Here is a 26,528-nt window from a genome sequence, read left to right as displayed (position 1 = left end):
TCCAGGAGAACGTGTATTGCAATCGTCCGGTCCTGCAGAGAGCCACCAGGGAACCATGGCGTCGGTTGGGGAGGGCTTTCCCCTCCTGGTATCACTGCTGAAACCCAATTAAAACCGTCATGGTGGCCAGCGTGTCCATAGGAGCTCGTGGGCACTGCTGCCTCCCTGCACACCATGTGCTTTTGCTGGTCCCTAGTGCCCTTGTGTCCTGAATAAATAGATCCTTTGGGGGTTATTGGATACAAACCTCCCCAATAGGAAAGCGAACGGGAAACAAGACAGTAACAGGTTGAAGACCCAAATGAATGCACAGAGAGCCGCCCATCCTGCAGTACTGAACGTCATCCACAGCTGGACAATCAAATACATCTTCAACTCAGCCGCATTGACACGTTAAATACACAGAATCCACTCGAACCTCGCATGTAAACTTTGTTGGGCACCTTCTGAAGAGAAGTGCAGTGTAATACATCGACATTCAAGTACAAATTGCCCCTGGGTTGCTTTGTTTGCACCAGTGAAAGAACAAAACTAGAGGTTTTGGGTAATCTGGTTTTGCAGCCTGTTTAGGGAACAAAGGTTAAGAGCGTGGAGCCTCAGGTAAAAACACTGGGATTTGCTGCTGACCTTTTATGTGTTAAAGGATCTGGCCTAAGAGGCTGCAAAACGATAGCACTGAGACTCTGTCCCCTGTTGTTTGTGTCCTGGTCTTGCCGCTGCTCTGGAGGGGGGAAGAAAGAGGTTAGAGCCCACAGTGGCATTGCTCAGTGTTATGGCTGTAGTAGGTTTTCCTCCGTCCCTTTCTCCCTAGATACTCACAGGCAGCATTTAGTGCAAGCCCAGGGGTGTGCAGAGGGGTGGGAGGAAAGGATGCAGTCCCATAAGAGGAACCTAGAGCATCCTTTCCAGGGAAGACCTTGGTAAACATAAGCCACTTGGCAGCACAGCTCTTGATTCCACCTCATAATATTGCAGGTCACCACCACGGCCTGGAGCCAGCACCGGCAGGAGAGAACGTACTGCATGAAGTGGAAAGGAAGTCCCATTCTGCCCAGACCTGGGTTTCTCTTCTCCATCTCTCGTCAGTTAACCCTGACCTTGCAGGAAGACAATCCTATGAGCACAACTATTGCTACCAACCTTATATACCACGATGGGGCACGTCTCATGCATGTTTGCAGACTTCAGAGCTCAGTGGAGGAAGGGTCGGTTTAACAGCTATTCTCAGGGATCAGGATCCTCAAAGTGACCAGCCAGAGGGCTCTGGTAATAAGCAAGATGATCAAACCCAGTCACCAACCAGCCCTTTGCTTTGGCCTTTGAGTGACTGCTCCATCTGAACATCTAGTCCCTTTTATTTAAGGGAGCCTGACCAGCTTTTTGTTCTTCATTATGAAGGGGACAAAGCTGTTTCCTAGCCAGGGCTCCCTAAGCTGGGCCAGCCGCAGCGCATGCTCCTTAGCACACACACTGCTCTCCGGGTCTGCAGAGGATGATGCTTTTGTGCTTTGCCCCATCCTCAGATTCAGAGGAGAAGTTTGAGCTGCCAGGACATGGGAAGCAGCCTTTACAGAGCAGGGCCCTTCCCTTTGCTTTGTACACCCCAAGTTCCTCACCCTGGAGGAAAACCCAGTGAGAAAAAAGCCTGGGGGCTTTTCTGTGCCTGTTGTGGAGGCTTTCCTTCAGGCCTGGTAAAACTGCTGGCTGGGAGCTGGGGAGGTGTGAGGGGTGTCCGGCTCCTTCTCCTCGGCTTCCCACAGGTTGTCATAGCTGAAGTCGCTCTGGAAGCTCTGGAGCTCGGCGTAGTCATGGTAGGCTGAGGAGTCACTGTGCGGGAAGCTGGTCTCTGGCAGGTCGTAAGTGCCAACATCGCCATCTGCAATAAAACAGAGCAAAGCACTCAGAGAGCTCATGAGCAGCCCGGGGGCTGCCTGCTCCTTTGCCAGCAGAGTACACGAGGGTCAGCAAAATCAGAGAGCAGAAGCAAGTGATCAGGCAGTGGTGGAAGTGTCTGTGCGTCCCTCCTCTGCTCTGGGGAGACCTACAGACTCCGTCAGACAGACACAGGCAAGAGGCAGGGTGACACAGTCCCGCTACAGGGAAGCAGGAGGAAGGGTGGGCATGTGTGAGTCCCTGTGCTCCCTCTCAGCCCTGCTTGGAATGATCCTTATGGAGACAGACACCAGCGAGGGAGAGAGGGCTGCAGCGCCCAGTGGGCCTCCCAAGAGTCTCACCTGGGAGCTGCAATGAAGGGCCCAGATGTTCCTCTTGCAGAGAAGAGATCTGAAAAGAAAGAGATGTATTGATGAGGATGACTTAGCACTGCAGTGCTGATACTCCACACCAGGGAATCAGAGCTCCGTTGGTTCCCCATCCCTGTTCTCCAAGATGCATCCCTGATCCCCAAGATGCAGTGACTGACCACTACTCCAGCCTGGAGAAAGGCAGGAACCCCTGCATCCCCATGTATTCCCCCTGCAGCCTCAGACTGCATTTACAAACTCACATCTGCAAGATAAGAAGCATCAGGAGGCCGCAGCTGGAGATGGCATGAGGAGCTGTATGGAGCCACAGGCACCTCTCTGCAGTGACTGGGCAGGGGCTGGCAGTTCCTCTTCTGCAGAGAGAGATGGTCTCTGCAGGCATTCACCTGTGCTGAGCCCGTCTGTCCATAACACTGCAGGAACTGAACCAAAACACTCCGCATTTGGTGCTTGCTATGGACAGTTGGGCAACACTGACCTGCTGCTTCCCACCTGTAAGCCAGCCCTGCTCTGACCACACTTGGCAAACCCAGGTTTTCTGCCTACCTTACAAATTCTACTACATCCCAATCCTGAAAGCCTTAATGGGAAAGGAAGAATGGCTGCAGGTCCCTCGCAGTGACCCACAGAGGTGGTGGAAGTTGGCCAGATGTGAAGGCAGGAGGATGAAGACTACTGGCAGCTCAAGGGACAAAGGACAGAGACTCAGCATATTCCAGAGAGGTGAGTAAAACTAGAAACATAGCCTTTAACAGACACTTATCCCAGCTGGGATTTTTTGGGGTGGATAAAGGGGTCTCTGTGTCTGACTCATTTCTAGTTTCTGCAGACTGGCTGATCACATCTCAGCCTCTGTTTTGTGGTTTCTGGTTCTTCCTGGGATTGTCATGAGCACCCAGTGATAAGACAGGGGAAACCTGTTCCCTTCTGACTCTGTCCTGGCTTGACAAAACAGAGAACCTGCCCCACCCCAAAATGCAGCTTCCACATCCCGCTCAGGCTCAGGCAGACAGCAGGAAAAGAAATGGCCTGCGGCGTGATTTCTGGAGCCAAAAGCTTGTGTGCTGAGTCAAGCCCACAACCAGCAGCAGACACACTGGGTGCCTTTTTACCTCTTCCAGGAAGCTGGATCCTTCCACACTGCGAGCAACAGAAGAGCTGGGGGTATAGGGGTCTGCATACAAGGGGGAGCGGGGCATGGCTGGCTTCTCCAAAGAGCTGGAAGCTGTTGAGGGCTGACTTCCCACCAAGCTCCATCTGTTCAGCTAAAAGGCAGAATTGAAACAGAAACATGACATGCGGTTCCCTACTTGGAATTCATCCCCAGGAGGGATCAGAGTGGGGAATCTCCCTGCAGCTAAAGTCCCAAATGCTGCTCAGTCATGAGGGATGACAGGGCTGGCTCCCAGCTGTGGCCATCTGTGCTGACAAGGGGACTTCCCTGGGTGTAAGGCAGATGCACACTCACTTGGCATCACACACTAAACCAATGATAGACACACTGGAAAGCTTGTGTTGGTTCAGGAGTTAGTGCCCAGCATCTCAGGGCTCCAAGGTGTTGCTCTATTTGTCATGTTTAACCTCACTGCCCATGGGGCATTCTCAAATGGAACTGGGTTTCACACCTTCCAGGCCAGTTCTCCCTGCAAATAGCACTGTAAGGAAAGTGTGACCCGTCCACTAGCTTCTCTGCTGCTTAATCCTTCCCATCCCCACCATGTCTAACCTGGGGCTTGGAGCAACCTGGTCTAGTAGAAGGTGTCTCTATGGTAGGGGATTGGAACTGGATGAGCTTTAAGATCCCTTCCAACCCAAACCATTCCACGATTCTCTGTTGCAACCCCCTTACATTACTGAGATCCAGATGTGGCAGGGGAGCTGCGGGGTGATGCTGCAAGCTGTGTGCAGAGTATGGCTCATTGTACACCGAGGACAGGAGCTCGCCGTTGGGGTTCTCAGGAATGAGGCTGCAGATGTTCCTCTCGGTGTCCTGGCTAGGCAGCTGCTGGCCACAAGGTCCACATTTGCCCTTGGACTTCCTGGCACTGCCTCCCCTCCGCAGGTCCTGTGCCAGGCACTGAAACAAGAAGATAGACCCTGGAGATGGCTCTTCTCAGGCCAGCCCTGGGCACACAGACCTGCCTGCAACCAGTGCAAGGCACTCCCCTGCTAGGGCACCATGCTGCGCTCATGCATGGTCCTGCAGCCCATGCCCCACGTGTTCCTCCCCATGCATGCGCATACCCTTGAGCGTATGTATGCTGCACAGGATTAGAGCAAAGGTTCTGACACCACCACCTCCACCCACAGGCTTTTACTTTAGGATTTCCTGACCTCTGAACAGCCCCATTTGCCCTTTTGCAATCTGTACCAACAACCCTAATGCAGAGCAGAGTTTTGAGGTGGGATTCCTCAGCAGGCTTTTCCCTTATCAGCAATAACAAAGCTGAGCCAGGACAAATACAGGCTCCAGGCATGGATTTGACACGCTGCATAGCAAACACTGACCACCCAGCTCATGGATAGACTGCTCACAGGCAGTGCCTGTTCTCACATGCATCTCAGGCTTTTGGGGGGTTCACTTACATGGAGAGGCTGGGAATAGCCAGGGGAGAGGGGGTCTTCAAGCACCCTGCTCTCAGGCATCAGCACGAAGGACTGTCCATCAGGGAGAGAGCCGCTGTTCTGGGAGAGGTGTGTTAAGGTGGCCACTCTCCCTCCTGACGCCCAGGAGTTGGTACGGCCATCAGAAGTGAGGGACCCTCTCCCACTGCCAGCAAACTAGATGGGGGAGAAGAGCATGTAGGAACAACCCTATGGACACAGGCATGTCCCTCCCTAGTCCCATGTCCCACCACACAGCACTGTGACAACCTACAGCCAGGCTGAAGGCAGTAGGACGAAACCTCCTGACCACTCAGGGGATGCAGGACAGAGAGCCAGGAAGAACCTCCAAGGGAAGGGAGGACTTCAGCAATATGGGGAACACTAGCCACAGACTCAGAAACAGCCTTTTCCCAAGAGACGTGCCTTCTACAGGCACTCAGTTGCCATGCTTTTGAAGGAATATAATACAATATATGCCTATATAATGTAATAGAGCTTCCAAATAATTTGCAGGGATCAACAGCTTCCCAACAACCTTCAAGCAGAGGACTGCTGTGTCACCAGAGATAGGTAGCAAGAGACAGGTCAGACGGGAGTGCTGGGAGACAGGTATTGATTAGCTCACAACCCCACAGCATGTTACCTGGCCGGGATGCGGCAGCTTTGATCCCGGGAAGCTCTCTGACCCAGAGAGGGAAGAGTCAGCGTTTCGGAACTGGGCCGTTTTGAGGCAGTAGAGCCACTCCTGGTAATCCTCATAGCTGCGACAGGTCACCCGGATCGAGTTGATCAGTCGGCCTGTGGAAACATTGCTCACTGCTGTTACTGGGCTTGAGAATCCTCTCGCTCCATCCCTCCCCACGTTCTCCTGGGATCTGGAGACCGGGTGCAGGGGCAATGGGAATGCTCTGTCTTCAGTGTTGACCTTTCGCATGTGACTGAATGTAGGACAGGGGCAATCACAGCCCAGATCTAAATGAGGGGGTGCGGGTACTGCTGGCTCTTCCTGCCAGCAAAGCCAGGGCACAGATGTTCCCAGATTTCCAAGCAGTTCAGTTCACAGAGCTTGGATGCTAACCCAGGGACACGGCCACAGCTCCTTAGCAAAACCAACCTGGACCATCACGCACCTTCTATTAAAAAGGAGGCTTTCTCATTCTCTTCAAAAAGCACTTGGATGGCATTGAGTGGCAGCTCACCCTGTTGGAGAGAGAAGAGGCTTAGAAGTGCAGAGCTGAGCCCATGCCATACAGCAGACAGTGGAGCAGGAAGGACAACACGCCTACTTCAGGGCTGGAGCCATTCCTGGCACCTGGCTGGCACCTCCATACTCTCATAGGTGTGGAGCACAGGCATGTTGGAGAACTCTGTCCCCAGACTAACTCCATGAATGAAGCCTCTGAAGTGGCTGCACGAGGCACTTCTGTAAGCCCTGTCCTTACAAAGTCCCTCTTGAGCCTGGAAAAACACTCCTTCCCTTCTAGTCCTGTTTTCCACAGCTTCCCATAGTTTAATGACAGACCTCACTTTGCAAACATGGTCCTGAACGAGGGTTTAGAGGTGCTGGATTGGGACTTCCAGCCTTGCAAACAGGAATGCCCATAATCCACACCCTGCAAAGCCTTACAAAGACAGGGTTGCACCCTATAAATGCCAGTTGGGTGAAACGTGAGCTCTTGTGCTAGACTAGGGCACAGTTGTGAATGCCACTCCTGTGATCCCAGTGGGCTCTGCACTTGCATCCAGGGCAGAGGAGCTAAATCAGTCTGTCACTGGCAAAACTGGAGTGAGAAGATACCATGTGCTATTCCCCCTAAGTGCAATAGCACCCCAATATCCACATCCACCACTGTCCTCTCTGCCATCACCCAATGTCCCATGGTCATCCCCCTATCTGATACTGTGCCAGGCCCAGTTCTCCAGTGATCCCCATGGGACTGGTAGGAATAGGACTGCCTGTTCCAGACCTCTGCTGCTCTGCTGCCTGCTGCCAGGAGTCCCTTAAGTGCCATTGCCGAAGTTCAGTTCCCTATGGGAATTAAACCTTGGCAGAAGAACCAAGGGTATCCTCTTCCTTTGGGGCTCCCCAAGCTGAACTTTCCTTATGGAAATGAAACCAGAACTGGCATCCAGCTCAAGGTCCTCTCAAGAGGTGCAATCATTCAGGATTCCTTTGCCTTAAGTTTACAGGCTGCGAAACAAGGTGTCTAGCAGAAACTCCTCCTCATGCCCTCACTGCAAAGCTGCACAGGCGCTGGGGAACGTGGCTGACGACATGACAGCTTTGCCACGAGGGAAACGTGGAGCTCAACCAGGCGCTGTGGTTTGTGCTGGCCAGCTGCCTCTGCAGCAGCCTGCGGGCACAAGCAGCCGGCTGTGGTACTTCTCCTGCACCAAAGTGATTTATGGGCTGAGCAGTGCAGAAAGGCTGACCTTGGGAGGGAAAGCCCAGGCAATGCCCTGTGACTTGTTCTCCCCTTTTGCTGTAAGAAATCATGGAATGGTTTGTGCTGGAAGGGAGCTTAAAGCTCATCCAGTTCCAACTCCCTGCCACGGGCAGGGACACCTTCCACTAGAGCAGGTTGATCCAAGCCCCATCCAACCTGGCCTCAACACTTCAGGTGGTACAGATGCTGCAAGGCTGCATGTTGGGGGGGGGTCCTGCGGTGCCTGCTCCTGCTGCTCCTCAGGTCTAGCACATTGGTGTCTTCCTGCCACTAAGGATGACTGCATAGGGCTTCCCCCAGGAACCCAGTGCTCCAGCCTCCCTAAGGCAACAGCCCTTCATCCATAGGGACTATAGTTTCACCTATGGAAGCACAGCAGCATCCCTCAAATTACACACTGCAGAGAGCCCCTCCAGCCTTCCCTGGGCATGGCATGAACTTTCCCCTCCCCAGCAGCTCCCCCCTTGCTGATTTATACCTTGCCCAGGGCCTTTTCCCACCAGCAGTGAGCCAGAGCTGCTGTGGGTGAGCCCCATCCTTGGCATGCTCAGCCCCTGCCTTCCCCTTCCCTGTCCCACACACAGCACTTGGCAGCAGCAGCTCCTGCGGGTTGTCTGAAACTGGAGAACAAAAGGGCCGGGCTATTCCTTCGCACACAAATTGTAGGGCTCAGCGTCTGCTGGCAGGGAAGGGAAGTTCATTTGCAGAAGCCCTGGGAGAAGGAAGGCTCCTGTGCCCTGACTTGCCTGTGGAAAATCAGGTTCCCGGTGCAGTGTCACAGGCTGGTGAATCAGCCCCTGTGCAGAGCCCTGCCATTACCCCAGCACTGAGCCGCCCAGGGACCCACGCTCAGCACCGTGGGAAGGGAACACTGCATGGCCAGGGCAGACAAATCTGGTTTAAGCTTTCAAAAGAGATGAGTTAATCTGTGAGCCCAGCCCAAGGCCCCCTTACGTATGTTCCATTCCCAGGAGCTACAAACGTGTTCCCAAAAACAAGCTCTGAGGTGTGTCACATAAGCCACCAGCTGCTGGAAAACACCCTCCAGTGTTGCATAGGGATGGAGGAGAGCTCTCACTGGTGTGTGTGCCCTTCCTGCTGCAGGCACAGCATCTCCTCTGGTCAGGGGGATGCTCTATGCAGTCTTCCCTTGTGTTAAAAGCAGCCTGCATGGCTCGGGGCCTAGTGTAGACATGGTGAAATCATGTGAAGAAGGACCCCAGGGAGTTCACATTGCATTTCCCAAGCCCTCAGTCTCTGCAGGGTTTCCTTGTCACTGACTCTTCTCTCAGTGGCTAGGAAGGATGCTGCACACGCAGGTTCACAGACAGTTCAGTGCTTCTTCTGGCAAACAGGGCCAGAAAGCACAGGGCTGTTTAATAGCCACTGCAGTGATGACTCAGATGGACGTTGGCAATGACATTTCAGGGCCATTCAGGCTGAAGGCAATGTGAATGCAACTCCCATGGCCCACATGGTCTGTGCTGAGGCTCCCAGCATTGCTCCCACAAGCAAAGACACAGCAGTGCACTAGAGAACCTCATCTCACATCCCTGGGGTGCTGAGACCACCACATCCTTGCTGGCCCTTCCACTAGTGCTCTTGTTCCACAGTGCCAGCAGCAGCCTCCCTTCTCTGCCCACCAGCCAACTAATGCCTTTACCCTTCCCCATGAGCATCAGATGTGCTGCCTGAATGCTACCTGCTTCCAAGTGGTCCCACAGAGCCTGGGAAGCAAGCCCCCCACTGGGATACTCTCTGGGGCTGTTCCAACTCGTGTTTTAAGCAGGCAAGCCAGATTCTGTGCCAGCATAACCACACAGAAACATGCCAGCCTCCCTCCTCCCAGAGACTCGAGATTCCTTGGCAGCCAGCTCCTTTCCCCCCGGGCTTTTGTAGGAGGACAAGGTGTTTCTCATGGGAAGATAGCTTGCAACATCCCTCTGCCTGCTGGCAAGGGAGCAGCGTGGAGGGAAAGCCCTAGCCAACACAGAGCACAGGGGAAACCAGGTGGAGAAGGAGCAACAAGCCAAAGAGGTGCTGAAATAGCTGCTGTGGATGGGTGAGTGAGAGCAGGGAGGTGCTGAGCTTACCTTAAAACAGAGGCTGTTTTGTTCTTCAGATACTATCACCAATGTGGACGGGTAAAGCACCAGCAGCCGGTCGTGCTGCTCCTTGGGAAGTAAAGAGGAAGAGGGTTTCGCTGTGAACAGCCAGGCAGGGCTCAGATCTGGAGAGCCCTTCTCTTTGTCTGTCTGACAGCAGCCTGAGGCCAGGGCTTTGGAAACAGGGGCTCCACGGAGATCCCTGCCAGCTCCAGCTGCCAGCCCTGTCCTGCTAATGCTTTTATGCACATGCTGTCCCCAGGCACCACTTCTGGGACGCAGGAGCCATAAAAACCTTTCTCCATGCACCAGGATATAGGTAAAATGACCCTTCAGGGACACATTGGATTAGTGGCAGCGGGTAAGCAGAAGCCCGCACTTGTCACTCCATTTTAAGCCATGCTGACAGAAGGATGCTCCCCAGGGATGTGTCCTACCTGGAAAGGCAGATGCTGAAGCTTCACTTTGGAAACACAAAGGACATCGCCTAAGGATTCCCGTTGGGTCCCTCTCCAGTCTTGGACAGGCATGTTCTGCACGGACCAGCGCAGCTCCTCCTTCCCTATGGAGCTCTGCTTCCAGTCATTCTAAGGACAGGAGCAAAATTGAGAAGCAGGGTAGACATGTCCTCCCCTAAGAGTTTAGGCAGCACACAGCACATCTCGGAACATGTTTCAAGTGTGGCAGAAGCAGGAAACAGTAAATAAATCTGTGCAGGAGTCAGTTTTCCAACTGGAACTGAATACTTGGTACCTAGCATCATCTGTACCTTGCTTTTCAAAGGGGAATACCTCTGTTTCACAAGTGGGGAGATGCAGACAGGGTGGGAAGAGAAACACCCCACAGAGACTGGAAGAGAAGACAAGTCTCTGGAGCCCGGTTTTCCAGGCCCTGGTCCCAGTTTCCTCCTCCTGTTTTGTAAACTCGGGATCATTGCACAAGCAGCCAACTGGGTGAGAACTTCTCTGAACCAGCCCCAGACCTCTGCACCTTCAGAGGCTGTGGTGGTGGCACCTCAGGGTCACAGCTCTCCCTTCCCACACACACAGCCTGCCTGGCCCTATTGCAAAACCTTCCTTTTTTCACCCTAAACCTCAGAGGAGGCTGCACAAAAGCCAAGCTCCTAAATTAGAAGCTGTTGTTAGGTCTTAGCAGTAGAGAGCATCCTTAAGGTTGCTATGCAGACTGAAATCCTGCCTCACTCTGATGCTGATGGCACAGCCCTAGGACCCTAAGGCCACATTTCCTCCCCAGGCAGAACATTCCAGAGGCTGCAGACATTATCCCTCCCACTGAATGTAGCAGGAGCAATACAGCATCCCCCCAGGTGGCCCAGCTCTGTCCAGCTGAGCCCACAGCACACCTCACCATCAAAAGACACCAACCTGAGAGAGGAAGGGCAAACCAAGGCTTCCTCCATTTAGCTGGATCTGCTTTTCCAAGTGATAAAGCCACTGCTTCAGCTCTGACTCAGTGGGGCAGAACACGATAAGGGGATTCAGCAGAGGACCTAGGTATGTGAGACACAGGATGAGCAGAGCAGATAAGGGCACCAGTTGCAGCATCAACAAGTAAAGAGCTAGCCAGAGCTGTTACACTCAGCACATCACACATGGGCTGCCTGTCAGTGCATTGCTCTGTCAACATCAGCCCTTCCTGCCACTAGCATCCCAGCAGGGATGACTCCAGCACTTTCCTTCCACCAGCCACATCTCACTCTGACCACGAGTCACCTTTCAGTCCAAATCCAGGCCAGGAACAAGAATCAAAGGCAGTCCAAAAGTCAATATTGACATCAAGAGACAGATCTCAGCTTTAAAAGTCCATAGCAGCTTGAGAGAAGCATCTCTGCAGGCAGAGACTATCACACTGTGCTGCTGCAGACAGCCTAACTCAATGCAAAGTTTCATGCTACTTCTTACTTTCACTTTGGCACTCAATATGTAGAACACTGGTAGCTTCCTGACACTCTTTATTTAGTGCTTCACCCAATACAATCTGTACTAGGCAAGCTAAAGCTGCTCTCAGACATGCTCCTGAAGGGAGGAACAGCCCCTAAATCTTGTTGATGTGAATGTTTCCAGCTATCATTCACTCACTAGCACCAGCAGAGAAGTCTCACACACCCTCTGCTCTTCACTACAGACACAACCTGGTGACGTGAAGGATCATTTCTGGCAGGCTGCGGGATGTATGTTGTGATTAATGATTTACCAGTGATCTCATGTTAAAGCCTACTTGGTGCATGCTCGGTAAGATCTGGCTTTGAGGGACTTGGAAGCATTCAGATAAGCAAGTGTCCTGGGTAAAAGTAGTACTTTGCCCTTCTGGGGAGCCTTTCATCCCACAATTCCTGCATGATGAATGAACAACTGTTAATGATGACTTTGAAACACCACTGTCTGACAGGAAATGCACTAACACAGACAGAGCAGGGGTGGGGAAACTGAGGCACAGACTCCCTGAGTGACTTTCCGTAACCTCTCCATTCAGATCCACTACAGTCATTAGGTGTCCAGCATTACTGAGCATCCAAGTGCCTGTGTGCCATCGTGGCATCTTGTCTCCTCTTGCCTTGGTTTCCCAATGGGGATAAGGGGATTCCCTACTTCATAGAGTTGCTATGATGGTATAAAAGTGTTGTTAGCTTTATCTCAATATTCTGAATAGTTCTCTGGGCATCCAGGTCCCTATGGAAACAGCAGGAATTTTGCTGGTAGGGCATGACCCTTAACATGACACTGCTTGCTCTGCCACCCCCTCTAAGGCCAGCCTTTCAGACGTATCCTGAGGGCTGTTCACATTGCCACATCTAAACAGGGCCCCGAAGGAAGAGAAGTGAGAAAAGGAACTTCTGCCTAAGCCTGAAGCCTCAGACGTGCCTCACGCTGGGGCAAGGAGCTGCTGGGGAGGCGGTGAAGAGAGGCTGCTGCTCATTCTCATTCAGTTCCTGCCATTTCCCTCAGCCCCAAGGGCACGTTTGTGACAGGGCTGTGACACAGCCATGCTGAGCAACCTGTGCTTCTCCGCGTGCTCTTTTCTTCTGCCCTGTCCTTCCGCTTTCCTTGCAAATGCTTCAAGAGGAACATTGGAAGTGAGAAAACCCTTTCCCAGAGCAGCAGCAGCAGGCTATTCCCAGCCGGATCTCTGCCTGGTGTCACTAAAAAGCTGCCCCATCTGTAGAGGAGGGAGAGGTAACTCAAGGTGCTCAAGAACTGCATCCGCATCAGAGAAAGAAGGACCACAAAGCCAAGGTGATAGCCAGCCATCATCCACTTTTCCATCCTGATGCACCCGTGATGGCTCCGAGTGCTGCCAGGCTTGGTTCTTATGCTCCACCTCCATACATCCAGTGATCCTGCCGGCATCTCTGATGTACTGAACAAGCCTGGGAAGCGCAGTTTATGGGCAACTGCTGACGCCATGGGATTGCACAAGGGAATGGATGCACGTCTTTTGTGTCTCAGGGTCATGAGACACAAGATTTCCACTCTCAGCCTGTGTGGGGCCACAGACAAGGCTCTTCTCCCCTCCATTCATTGATTCCACCCCCTGAAGCTCCACGGATCTCACTGATCTTGAGCAACCTGATCTAGTGGAAGGTGTCCCTGCCCGTGGCAGGGGATTGGAACTGGTTGGGCTTTCAGTTCCCTTCTAAGCCCCTATGATTCCCTGGTTTCTTTGTGTCACTGCTTGCTTCTATAGACAGCACTCGGTCAGAAGGGCTTCGATTTGCTCTTTCCCTCAGCAGAACATAAACCTAACAAAGCTTGAGGCAATTTTCCACCCAGCCACACTCCTGCATGTTTTAATACAAGCAGAACAAGTCCACCCACCCCAGGGCAGACACCCCTGACTGGTTATGCATGGGAGAAGCTTTCCTTCACATTACACCCTCCCAAAAAGGGCTGTAGGAGAGCTCTGCCTAGAACAGTGCAACCAGCCCTTAAAATCAATGGGTTGTTTGTCCCAGCTCCTCTTTATAATGGGTGCAATCTTTTCATTTGAGTGGTCCTTGTATAAGCTTCTCTCTACCAGAGGACACCAGAGCACACAGACAGGGCCTAGGACACACATGAGCTTTCTTGGCTCTGTATCATCACTTCCTTCTGTGCACTTCATGCTTTAACTACTACTCTTGGGGGCTTGCAACTGCTGTAATTCAGCAGTGACTAAGCCAAAAGAAGCCTCAAGCCAAGCTGCAGGCAGGTTGTTATCCCAGGAAAACCTTATAAAGCAGGTTTAAAAAGCTTGTGGATACAGGAGTGCTGGGGAAGAGGGAAGTGACGTTGGGTCCTGGTGTTAACAGCAGAGGTAACTCACCTCTCAGCACCGTTGCCCACCAGTCACTTCCTCACCTCCAGGTTTATATGATCACAAGAAGTGGGAGAAGGAGTTTTATTCCATTCCTTCATCCGAATGTGGTTCACAAAGGGAACTGTCACCATATGCCCTGAGCACCAACCAGCTGGAGCACAGGAGCATCCTTCCTCTGTGCTCCCTATCCACTCCCTTCCCTGCCTGCAGCTCTGGGCATCACTGGCCAGGAGTTTAGAACCAGGGAAGCCTTGATGGGAAAGCTGGGAATGCTGGAAGAGCTTCAGCTCCCTGCAGCCTCCTTCCACAACATGTTCTTCTCTGGGACAAGGTCAGAGCAGGACAAAGTGCAGAGACAGTCGTGATTCATACAGCCTCTGTTCTCTGCTCAACCCAAACCAAGAGGCACCGACCTGCAATGCGGAAAGCGTGGTCCTCCTGCCCAGTGCTCTTCCCAGTCTCCATTTCACACACACTCAGCTCTTTCAAAGGCAGCAGTCCCTGCATAAGGAGAACACACCGTTATTTTGAGGGGCAGAACGCTTCCTTTACATTCCAGATCCTTCAGTTTTAAGGGAAACCTCATCAACATACCATGGGAATGATGGGAATGACCATAAAGCAAAATTGGGCTGCCCAGTTTCTATACTCCAGCCTTCAGAGTCCCACAATAACAAAGCACAGGATGACAAGTTTGTGTTCACTGTCTCAGGCTTTCTTAGCAAGCACTAATACTGACTGCTGTAATGTCTAGAGGCCAGTATTGGCACATTAATTCCTCTTTAATTCCTCTACAATTAATAAAGTAAGGAGTTGTTTATAAAGTAGATGGGAGATCTTGTAAGACTGTTTGCACTGTGACATGCATCTTTCCTCTTGAAGGCTGGATGACTCAAGAGATTGTGCTGGCATATTGCATTAACCTCAAGTCACCTCGAAAACAAGAAATCACTTCTAAAGGGAACAAATTTGACCATCATCGACAAAACAGCCATGCTCAGTTTTAGTTACTCATGTGCAGGGAGAGAACATTGAGGGCTTCCTGGTTGTTCAGGCATGATTTTTTGCCTGCACGTGCAAAACAGCCTATTGTAATACACAGAATCACAGAGTGGTTTGGGTTGAAGGGACTTTAAAGCTCATCCAGTTCCAAACCCTGCCACAGGCAGGGACCCCTTCCACTGGAGCAGCTTGCTCCAAGCCCCTGTGTCCAACCTGGCCTTGAGCACTGCCAGGGATGGGGCAGCCACAGCTTCTCTGGGCACCCTGTGCCAGCGCCTCAGCACCCTCACAGGGAACAGCTTCTGCCTAAAAGCTCATCTCAGTCTCCCCTTGGGCAGGTTCAAGCCATTCCCCTTGGACTGTCCCTACAGGCCCTTGTCCCGTCCCTACAGGCCCTTGTCCCAAGCCCCTCTCCAGGTTTCCTGCAGCCCCTTTAGGCACTGGAGCTGCTCTAAGGTCTCCCCTTCAGGAGCCTTCTCTTGTCCAGGCTGACCCAGCCCAGCTCTCTCAGCCTGTCCTATTCTGAGCAATAAGAGCTCTGACCCTTGCCCAGGCACAGCTCTCTGTGCTTGGTATCTCCAGGTAGCCTAAACAGCTCTCATTTCTGGTCCTGCCTGCCAGCCCTTCACAAGCCCCTATGCTACCTCTATCCTTCATCTCTGCCCACAGACAAGGCCAAGGACCCAGGTGAACTGAGGTTGCCTGGGTACAGCCCTTAGGAAGGCATGCTCTCTTCCCCTGAGGGATGCCCTACCTGGTATGTGAGTCCATTGGAGCCCATAGACTGGAAGTACAGGTAGGACTGGAACAGCTCCAAGAAGCAGTCGTTCACCTCCTGCAGAAAACACATATTTTGGGGTTTATCTCAGGTCACCTTCCTCATCCCAGCTTCCCTCTGCACCTCATGCTGGTCGGTGCATGGAAAAGCCATAGGTTGCTTATCCAAGGGCCACCATCACATCACTGCTGGCAGATCTGAGCGTGGAAGCATGACTCCACTGGGATAGGAGCCAGTGTCACCCGCCACTCCTGGGAAAAGAAACGCCCACAAACAGGCGCTGCAGCTTACCTGGCAGTGCTGGAACTTAAACTTGACCTTGGAGTAATAGATCATCTTGCCCAGATTCCTGACAACCGTTTTCCTCCGTCCCTTCTTGAACAGGCTGGGGAACCTCTGGTCCAAGTTCTCCTTCTGGTTTTCCTGGTTCTGAATACTCTACACCAAGAATTCCGGATAAAAACCGTGTCAGAGCCAGCGGGATGATGTCTGGAAGAGACATTCCCAGAACATCTTCCCAGACGGGTTCCTCAGAAAGGCTCCCTGGGCATGTGCCCGGGTCCGGCTGTTTGTTGTTGGGTCTCCATGCCAGCATGGAGCTGGGGTTTGGTTACTTCATTCTCCCTGTGCAAGGGGAGATAGTGACTTAAAGGGGGCTTTCTGGGTTGGGAAGAGGGGGTGCAGAGCACATCCTACATTTAGGATATCCCTGCATGATCTCCTGCCATCCTGATCAAATTCTCTGCAACAAGAACTGCTCAAGGCTAAGCAAGCACAGCTTGCCTTCCCCTGGGGTTAGTGGAAAGGTTTCTTTTGCTCTGCTTCCACCTGGATTCCGCAGCATTCCCATCTGCTCAGATCCCTTGGTTTCTCCAGGTAGAATCTGTTGTTCCAGACACCCAGACCCTTTTGAGGCAGAGTCCCACAGCCCTATGAGAAGATGCAAGGCTCTGAGTTGAGAAGCTGCTTATTGTCAGTGCGAAAAGGCAAGGGAAGCCTGCATGAGAACAAGGGCTGATGTGAGAGGAAGACAGCACTTAGGGCTGGGGCATTCCCTCAATTCCTGCATTCTGGTTGTATGGAAATTCTTCCTTTTGTGTCACAGCACAAACCCACATCCCTATGGCACTTTGCTGCTCACAGCCCAGGGCTGCTGTTGCACTGTGTGGATACTGCATGGATCCAGGGATGAAAAGCTCTCCCCGAAGTTTCTTTGGGAAGAACGGTTTTGTTCCGGGGGCTTGGCTGACATCCTTGGGATAAGGCAATGGCTGTATCCCAACAAGGCCATATTCCCCCCAGGTCTACACCCCACTGGCGTCTTAAATGTCAGCTTTGTTAGGTACATCAGGCTCTGGGTATTCATTCCCAAGCAAAGGAGGAAGGCAGGAGGGAAAGGTTAGGTCCCGACCCCCAGACTGTGGGGCTGCCTTGATGGGACCCCTGGGGATACTTCCATGGCCATGCTGCAGCTGGGATACAGGGCATAGCAGCGGCATGCAGCTCCCTATATCCAAACAGCATTTCCAGGAATGAGCATGGAGAGGGCTGCGGGCTCCGCACGGATCCAGTGTCAGCCGTCACCCTGTTCACCAGCACTTCCAGCGCTCCCCAACCTGCTCGGCTGCCCATTCCCGGTGCGCTGTGCCAAGGAGACAGCTGCGTAAGCTCCATGATAAATGGAGAGCAGCAGAGCCGAGCAGAGCTGTCTGCTGGGGCCTCCGTGACTCAACCCTCCGGCATGAGTTAACCCCCCTCATACCCAGAGCAGGGCCAGAGGGGAGCTGGTAACCTAATGCTGTCCCTTTCACCTGCAAAGCTTGGGGCTCCTTCCACTGACTGGAGGAAACTCATTTAAAGACACACATTAACCCCTTCTCGGCTCAGCTTTTTCTCACCGGCTCCATGCAATTCCCATGCGGAGCACCCCTGGAGGTGGGAACCTGCTGGCTGCCAATTCATGCTCTCACCGAGAGGCAATTACACGTAGGAAAAGATTACATGTGTGCTCCGAGCTGCTGTCAGAACAAAGAGCAATGGATCACCTGACAGCAATAACAAAACACTGCTGGGATAAGGGAGAGGATAAAGCAATGGAATTATGGACACGGTGACAGCAGCAGCACCAGCTGCCTGGGCAGAGCGGCTGCCCGGAATGTGGCAGCTAAATTCCCCTGTAAAAAGGAAGGCCCCAAGAAGTAAAAGCAACCATGGAGCTGGGAATTCAGCAGTAGCTTAGGGAAAGAGCTCAGCCAACCTGCTGGCTTCCACAAGGATCCTGCCGGGGTCAGGAGGGAAAGGGAAAGCTTCCACTGCCACGGTTCATGGGGCAAGGAATAAATGAAATGGAATACCTCCTGCTCCCAAACAAGAATCAGGAAACTCCGGCTTGCGAGGGTTTGCAGCAAGGCTGAGTTGATAGTGGATAAACATGGGGGCATCTCCAAGACCATGGACAAAATGGGATCACATTGCTGAACTCTGCTGCCCTTTCGGCTGTAGGACCCCTTTGCCCCATGTCACACCAGTCTTTCAAGCTCCAGTCTTATCACTCATGATCAGACATTGTGGTTTTGCAGGAAGAAATGGGGCTGTTCATGTCTTTTATATTTTTTTCCAGGGTCTTTCCTGGGTGTTTTTCCACCAATTTCTTGTCCTTCCCTGGAGTGCCACTGTTAAATCCCAAATGAATATGCACACGCAAGAAGTTCATCTGTTTTGTCCATACAATCCCAGACTGGTTTGGGTTGGAAGGGACCTCAAAGCTCATGCAGTTCCAACCCCCTGCCATGGGCAGGGACACCTTCCACTGGAGCAGCTTGCTCCAAGCCCTGTCCAAGCTGGCCTTGAACACTGCCAGGGATGGGGCAGCCACATCCCTCTGCAATGCCTATGGTTTCTTTGCCCTCTATTCCCAGAAATAGGCTGTCCAGCACTGTAAGGTTAACCTTTGTAAGGTGAATGGTGCTTCCCACAAACTCCTCATCATCTGCTTAGGTCCAATAGCAATTTCCCAGGATATGGATTCCTTGCCTCTGGAGGAAACAGCTCCCGCTGTGTCTTAGATGTCTCTGGGCTCAAACCCACAAGTGCATCCCTTTGCTCTTTGAGGTACTGAGACAGATCTGGCCAGCCCCCAGAGAGCAGCACTGGAAACCCCATGATGTCCTGGGGGAGTCAGGGACCAGAGCTATCACAGCCTCCTCCATGCGCATCACTTATCTCCCTGGCCCATGCATCCCCTGGAACCATCGGGATGCCTCAGAGTGCAGCCAAAATGAAAGGGAACTGGCATTTATCATTCCTCTGAAACCCTCCCAGCCTGCTGCTTACTCCCCTGGCTGGGCTGAGCTGGTGGCAAGCTCTCTCTTCCCCCATTCCCATCCCTATCAGTGCTGGTTCTGTCAGCTCAGCTGGGTTTGAGGCAGTGCAGAGCACTGGCAACCTGGTTTCTCTCTGGGTTCGGTGAAGCAGCAGGTCTCTGGCAGTGCAAGTGCCCTGACATGTTCTCCCCCTGTCTCCAATGCCTCATCCTACAGGTAGAGCAAGTTAATAATTAACCTGCCTCAGCCCCTGCAGACCCCAGTGACTCCCAGCTGAATCACAGCCCTGGCAGCAGGAAGAGCTCAGCCTCTCGACGTGCCCTGGGGCTCCCAAAGCTGCTGTTTAATGATAAAAGCAGCAAATGAGAAGCAAGGTTTCCCTGGCACATCCTCCCCCTTTGCTTCTGCTTGGCCTTCATAGAAGCTGGAACTGGGAAGTGTGGGAAACATGGCATGAGGCTGGTGGGAGCAAAAGGTGCTGGTTTCACAGCAGGGTCCAGAGGGAATGTGATCTTCATGGAGGTCACTTGCCCCAGCCCCAAGCTGCCTGCCATGGCCTGGGGTTTGGTGATCCCATCTCCTCTGAGACTGCATCGGAGGAGTCCCATGCTGATGGTTCCTTTCTATCCCACCCCCTCTTATCCCAGCCCTTCCTGCTCTCGGAGGTGTTTCTCCTGAAAAGGCAGGAATGGGAAGAGGGCAAAGCCAAGGCTTTCTCCAGACCACACAAGAAGCTTGCGGCTGAGTTTGAACCCCATTTGCCCCAGGCGAGGGTAACATCCAACCAATCGCTCCTCCCTCCTTGCTTCCCTGGAGAGATCCCACACTCTCCTATGCTCCCAAATGAGTAATCTTGCAGTGACCTTTGTTCTGTCAGCCCCAGGATCCGCTAACGTGACAGCTTCTCTGGCAGAAGGATCCAGGATCCATCTAGGACCTGGTGCCATCCTTTGGGATGCCAGCCGAGTCCTGCAGGGAACCATGCCCACGCCATGTTCCCATTACTCTCATTAACAAATAACAGGCAGCAGCATGAAACATTCCCAGTTCCCCTGTGCTTCCCACCTCAGCACAGACACAAGTCCCATGAGAGAGGATGACACCGTCCCATGGCCAGCTCATAAGCCAGGAGGATCCCAGCCCTGCTCCCTTCTCGGGCCCCCATGAGGAAAAGCAAAAGGCTTGGAAAGGGCCAACATGGGAGAAGCTGCATGGAAAGGGACTGAAGAGTCCCTGCTTGTAGGGAGCAGATGCTGGAACCTCTGTAGCAACCCAAAGTACATGAGAACTGCTCAGAAGGGGGTCCAGCACCTCATCACCAGTGAGATCCACCTAACCTGCAGCTTGAAACCCAAGAGATGATGTCCTGCTGCTGGCCTGCTCTGAAATCAGCTCCACTAGCTGTCTGTGCCTCAGTTTCCCCTTCCCCTATATCCACATATCCTACTGCCATGCAGTGGGGGAGATGCACGCACAGTACAGCCAATGGGCCCCAAAGCTCAGGCCACACCCCTGTTTTACCCAAAGGCGCTGAGAAAACATCCTGGGGTTCATCATTTCACCTCTGCTTTCCCTGAGCAGTGCTGGGAAATGGGCCATATGGCCACAAGGCTGGTACGTGCCTGGGACAGACCTGCCCTTCCTGCTTACCTTCCCAAGGCTTATTGCTAATACACTGCTGCTCCGTCTCATTCCAGCGTGGGAATGAATCATCCCACCTTTAAATGCTCGCTCTGATTTTCCCCTTCTTTCACAGGCTACCCAGTAACAAAAGAAGCAAGAGCAAAGGGGATGTGTGGGGGATATTCCCACCATGCTGCCTGCTTGGCTTTCAGCAGCATCCTCCCACCCTATCATATGTTTTGGATGATGGTAGGGTCACCACAACACCTCCATGAGGATGTTGGGGCACAGTGCTTATCCCTCCCTGAGACAGACCTGCTGCTACCTCCAGATCCAGACCCATCCTCGTTCTGATGCGCAGCACTGTCCTTGGGTGGGAATAATCTCTGGGAGCAGTGGGGATGGGGGTTGGATGTGTTTGTACTTGCCTTTCCTGGAATATACTGCAGGATTTTGTCGGTGGTCGTATCTCTCTCCTGCCCTCCTTCTATCCCAAAAAAGCTGGGCAGTTTCTTCTTGCCATTTTGTCTACAGAAGGGAGAAAAGAAACCCAAAACACACACATGCAAACACACATCTAGGCTGATGCACACTGAATTCTGCCCTAGAAATCAGGAAGCCATAAAACTAAGCAAGCAATTTGTCACGGGCTTTCTCATCTTCCCAGTACAGTAAAGGGCTGATAAACAGCCTTGGAGAACTGGCATGGGGTTTGTGCTGCGCTTGTTGGCGTGTCTTTGCCTTTGCATCACCAACGGATCGGATGGGCTCATTGGTGTCTGCAAATCAGTGCAGGGGCCAGATGTTCCATTGCAAAATGAAGAGCACACCCAATCCTGACAGCTATTCCAAAGCCCCTGGAGTGGAGATGAATATGTACACATACACCACTATACAGTCACAAAGAGCCTTGATTTCTATCTTGGTGGGTTTCCTCTCTTTCCTTGCGCTCCCAGCTCCTCCTTGCAGAGCAGTCACCAGTGCTTTGTTGGGACTTCCCAGGGGTTGCTCCATCTCCACCACATTGCAGTGTTTGGCTCAGCAGAAACCAGGCTTATCTCCATGGAGAGTGTGGGAAGTGGGAGTCATCAGGGACAGGAGGCACTCTGGGGCTCGGCTGCTCCCCTGCAGCCACCCGATGTCAGCCCTCCAGGGTCCACATTCCCCAGGACATCCCCCCTCTTTTATCCCACAGCTTTGCTCCTGGTTTATGGCAGCGCGGGAGGCCAAGGGGACAGTTTCAGTGTCTCTTTTTGATTAGACCCCCCCCCGGCTGAGCAGAGTTTATGGGTTTTGTCTCAAAGCCCAGCGTGTAGCATAGTCAGGGCCAGCAAGTCTGTGAGGCATCACCCTGGTTCCCAGCAGAGCTTCTTTCCAGATTGGAGCCTTTAGGATGTGGAGCACTCTGCTTTGTGTATGCTTAAGTACCGGCAGGGATGGGAGCATGGGAAAGGCTGGAATCGTACAGTCATGGAATAACAGACTACCTTGGGTTGAAGGGACCTTAAAGCTCATCCAGTTCCAACCCCTGCCATGGGCAGGGACACCTCTCACTAGAGCAGGTTGCACCAAGGCCCATCCAACCTGGCTTGTTCCACACTCCCCGCTAGGCTGAGGTCCATCAGTGGGTACCTGAACGCTGCCCTGGCCAGCCCAGCACCAAAGATCCCAAAGGATTCCAGGGACATTTCCAGTTGTGCCTTCACTCAGGGCTCCAAATGCTGCTCAGGGGGCAGAGTGCTGGGATTCGGGGCTTTCTCCCTGAACTCAGAGGAGGTTGGAATGTCATTCTTTCACAACAGAGCACCACGACTCCGGTGTCATGAGTGAAAACATCGCGGGTAAAACAAGGAGTGTTCACTCTGCACCTTGCCCTGCCTGCTCCATGGAGGGGAGCTTTAGTTTTCCAGCTGAAATCCACTAAATCACACTTCTCCCAGGCGCAATGTGCTCGGATACACTGCTGGCATAGCCCTGGAATTCCAGCCACTTGTGGGGCGCTGATTGCGCCTGGCACTGCCCCATGAATCCATGCAAACCCCATTTCTGCTGAGCACACAACTCCTGCCTTCCCCAAGCGGGGCTCAGCCCCATCCTGCACGCTGCATCCCAGGGGAAAAAAGCCAGCAGGGAAAGGCAGCACCGCTTGGAAAGCAGCGCAGGGTGAAAGCAAAGTGTACTTACTCCTTCTTCAGCGAGGGCTTCCTTCTGAAAGAGCCTCGGAGCCTGCCGGGTGCTTGAGGAACACAAGTTATGTTCCCCATGCCGGCAGCGACCGGGAGCGCCCCGGAGCAGCGGGATCCGTGTGTCCGTGTGTCCGTGTGTCTGTGTCACGCAGGCGCTCCCCTTCCGCCCGCCGTGACTCGGGTGGGTGTGAGCTATGCGAGGCTTTGGGCTGAGGTTCCTGCCCCTGCCCCTGCTCCTGCCCCTCTCTCCCGCCCCGCTCCACGCTGGGAGGAGCAATCCAGGCCCCGGGAAGCACGGGCAGGACGGCATCCCTGCGGGAGCGCTGCCGGGGAGCCCCGCTGCATGGCCCCGGCAGCCTCAGTCCGGATTTGGAATGGGGCTCTGGGATTTCGCCGGGACAAACCGGTGTCCTCAAGGGGGGTGAATCCGGCTTCAGAGCGCAGTTTTCCTGTAAAGAGGAATTAAGCTCAGAGTTCTCTGCCCTGCCAGTGCTTAAAGGGGCTGCAGGAAACCTGGAGAGGGGCTTCTATAAGAGCAAGTAGGGACAGGACAAAAGGAATGGCTTTAACCTGCCCGAGGGGAGACTGAGATGAGCTCTTAGGCAGAAGCTCTTCCCTAGGAGGGTGCTGAGGCGCTGGCACAGGGTGCCCAGAGAAGCTGTGGCTGCCGCATCCCTGGCAGTGCTCAAGGCCAGGTTGGACACAGGGGCTTGGAGCAAGCTGCTCCAGTGGAAGGGGTCCCTGCCCGTGGCAGGGGTTGGAGCTGGAGGAGCTTTAAGGTCCCTTCAACCCAAACCATTCCACGAATTAAAAACTCAGCAGTGCTGAAAGTGACCACCACGCACTAACATTGCTCACTGGCAAACAGGACAAAGCTGGAGTCCCTAATAAATGCATCTGGAATGTTATTTCAAAAGGAAATCAATCACTGATCAGTTCAACCAGAAGCGAAAAGGATGCAGAAAGATAATAGCAGTGATTGATTGGTGTTTAAGCTTCCTCTGAGGTGGTTGTGTTAGTTGAAAAAGGTGAATCAAACAGTATAAAAATATAAAATATATATATATATAAAATATATAAAAATATAAAAATACAAAATATATATAAAATATATAAAAATATAAAAATACAACAAATAAACAGGTAGTATGTATTGAAATCTAGGAATTATGGGAAAATGGTAAAGGAAGCAAAAAGGGATGTGTATGACAACATAAGTAAAGGGATATCTATAGAGGAAATGCTCTCAAAGATTCCTGACCATGATGAGTCCCTTACTCTGTGGAAATAGAAATAATATGAGCGAGTAGTTAATGGCAATCCAAAAGGCAGATGCAGAACAACTATTCCTGGTTTATAGCTTGGAATAAACGCAGGCAGCAGAGTCATAGGAAACCACAAACTCCTTTTCATTCCGTGGGACTGCGGGTGGCTGCTGGAAAGTGAACAGAAAACTTAGATCAGAAGGTTCAGAGAACTCATGTCAAAGTGGTTTACAAGACCCGAAGAACAAAGATCTTATACCAAAGTCTTGCAGAACCATGGAATCCAGGAAGAGATCGCTTAAGTTAAGGGGGATGCTGACATTTCAATGGATAAAGAATGCTGGCAGTTATGGGTTTGTCAGTGCCACTGATCCCTAGGAAAATGATGTAAGAGCTGTTAGGGAGCTTGATTCACTTTAAGAATTAAAGGAGGAGAATCAGTTAATACAAATCAGCTTGGGGCTATGGAAATTAGATCTTGTCCAAGTAATTGAATTGCAGTTGAAAACCATCAGGTTTACTTAATAGAAACAGCACTGATCTGAGATGACTCCAAAGCACGTATGTGACACATCTATGGAGCTAGGGAGACTTCGAGACACGAAGACTGTAAGATCCATAGATCTCTTACAGACCGGCCAGTCAGGGAGAGTCAATAGCAGCTCTAAGAGGGAATGTTCCTTGGGAAGAGCATTCCCATCCTGCTCCAGGAAGCAGGGTTTGTCTCTAGTGACAGCCCAGCAGCTCCATCTCGCTTTGGGAGCAGAGAGGCTTACAGGGATGTGGGTGTGGAATCTGCATGGGGAGCAGACCTGTGACAACCAAGAGACAACAGGAAGAGATGCACAGAAAGTGAAGCTAGGAGCCGAGCCGAACCCGGAGCCCGAGTTTCCTGCTTTTTTAACAGGAAAGGTTCTTTCTTACCTGAACAACTCCCAGAGGAGTGGGATGCTTCTTCAACAAGGGATGAAGCATTTGACTCATGGATTTGCTATGTGAGGTCTTGGACAAAACGGGTGTGTTAGACTCTATTAGCATCCCCCTTGACTTGGAGCGGAAGTCACCTTGCTCTAACAAAGCCCACATATCCCCCAGGAGATAACTGTACAGTCAGGCAACACTTGCCCAGAGAGAGCTGCTGCTGATGGACACGCCATAGCATTCCCTTTCTGTTGTATATAGTCCATTAACCTTTATAACCCAGAGTCAGACACCCCTCTGGAAGGCCCCTCGCCATGATTTTGATGGCAGGGGGCTTCAGCAAGCTCTGTCCTCCCTGCACAGCTGTGAGACACCAATCCAGCCGCAAACCCACAGCCCAGCACCTCCTGGCACAGCCCAAACCTCACAGTGAACAGCAACAACTGTGTTTGCTTCAGGAAAAACATGAGTCCTGTTAAGACCCATGGCTAACACGGTCAGCACTGTGACCAGAAATGTGCTGTTCCTAACGTGTTTGTCCTACGGACAACCTTACAGCTCAAACTAGTGATACAACTGCCTCTTTCCTGCTGTTATTGCAGTGGGAGAGAGGCAAATATGCAATATGCATGCAAATATGCATCCTTTTATCACTGGGACACCAGTGACATGACCATGGCTGGTAGGACCGATGTGACCAGTGGTGGAGGGCAAGTCCTGTTCTCTGTGTGCTGGGTAAACAGCTCTCCCGGCCCCTCATTGCTCTGCTGCCAGGAGGGCCTCAACTGGGTGGCTCCAGCCTTTAGACAGACTTTTACAGCAGGATAGTTATTTATAGCAGCCTGAAACAGAAGCAAGAGCCTAGAGAGCAGCAAGAAAGAGGACACGGGTGGCTATGGCCAAGCCTGGCGTGCCGACCGTGCAGCATCGCGGCTTAACTGCAGGGATTGCAGCACACACGCGTGGGAAAGGTCCCTTTGGGGCCCCATGGGGTGTTGCCATGCAGCTTCTCATTGCTCTTTTCACCCCCTGCACTCCCACCACAGCGAATGGGGATAGTATTTCCCCCCTTCTCGGGCAGCAGCAAGGGAAGGTGGATCTGATCTGCTGCTCAACCAGGCCAACCAGCTATGCTGGCCCCCAGGCAAGAGGCATGTGGCAGCTGGAGGTAAAGGAGGATGTTTTCCCTCTGGTTTTCAGTTCTAGTGTGGAGGAAAGCTGGCAACAGCACTGGAGAGCGGGAATCCTAAGGAGTATAAATCAGTGTGCCCCTAAAGCCCCTATGCATTAGGCTGGGCTTTTGCCAGTGGTCTCCAACACTATAAGCACCTTTGTCCCAACACAGCATCCTTGCTGGGAATACAAAGCACCTTGTCCTCAGGACAGCAACCACCAGATGAGTGCCAGACCAGGACTTGAGCTATGAGCTGCTCACCTGTAGCATACTAATGCCAGACCAACCTGGCCTCCAGATGGGTGCCTGTCCCTGCCCTTCATACCTCGAAGCCTGGAGTGACTGTACCCAAGCAAATGAGATCTCTCCCATCAGTGGCTGCTCAGATGCTCACAGTCTGCCACGTCCATCCTCTGCCTGGGGCTCCTTCCCCTCCTCTGCACATGGCAACACAGAGAGCATCTCCCTGCCCCACAGGGAAGTGAAAGGGAAGGATGCAAGAGGCAGGATGCGGTA

General features: G+C 52.5%; 1 protein-coding gene across 3 annotated transcripts; it reads right to left on the bottom strand.

Moving 5' to 3' along the window:
- Window positions 1–22,812, bottom strand: PLEKHN1 (pleckstrin homology domain containing N1). 3 transcript variants are annotated; one of them, XM_065696333.1, is made up of 16 exons: window positions 22,651–22,812; window positions 20,895–20,994; window positions 15,812–15,958; window positions 15,497–15,577; window positions 14,154–14,241; window positions 10,809–10,933; window positions 9,861–10,010; window positions 9,412–9,492; window positions 6,002–6,071; window positions 5,515–5,669; window positions 4,851–5,045; window positions 4,114–4,341; window positions 3,377–3,529; window positions 2,507–2,686; window positions 2,235–2,283; window positions 1–1,876 (listed from the first exon to the last, which is right to left on the bottom strand). In XM_065696333.1, exons 1-16 carry the CDS (start codon window positions 22,728–22,730, stop codon window positions 1,683–1,685), a joined length of 2,076 nt encoding a protein of 691 aa, XP_065552405.1. In that variant the 5' UTR covers window positions 22,731–22,812; the 3' UTR covers window positions 1–1,682. The 3 variants fall into 3 exon arrangements, with proteins under 3 accessions (XP_065552405.1, XP_065552406.1, XP_065552407.1); XM_065696334.1 differs by having other exon boundaries at window positions 2,507–2,617; XM_065696335.1 differs by lacking the exon at window positions 2,507–2,686.
- Between the last annotated feature and the right edge of the window lie 3,716 nt (window positions 22,813–26,528).

This window comes from Lathamus discolor, chromosome 16 (genome assembly GCF_037157495.1).
Source record: "Lathamus discolor isolate bLatDis1 chromosome 16, bLatDis1.hap1, whole genome shotgun sequence".
Classification (NCBI taxonomy): Eukaryota; Metazoa; Chordata; class Aves; order Psittaciformes; family Psittacidae; genus Lathamus; species Lathamus discolor.
The sequence above is the reverse complement of the archived record's forward strand: the minus strand, read 5'-3'. Positions and strand labels throughout refer to the sequence as shown.

Coding starts and splice junctions, on each gene's coding strand:
- PLEKHN1 (XM_065696333.1), bottom strand. CDS start 22,730: ATGGGGAACATAACTTGTGTTCCTCAAGCACCCGGCAGGCTCCGAGGC. Junction 6,072..9,411: donor AAAACAGCCTCTGTTTTAAG/GTAAGCTCAGCA, acceptor TCTCTCCAACAG/GGTGAGCTGCCACTCAATGC. Junction 2,284..2,506: donor ATGCTTCTTATCTTGCAGAT/GTGAGTTTGTAA, acceptor CTTTCTTTTCAG/ATCTCTTCTCTGCAAGAGGA.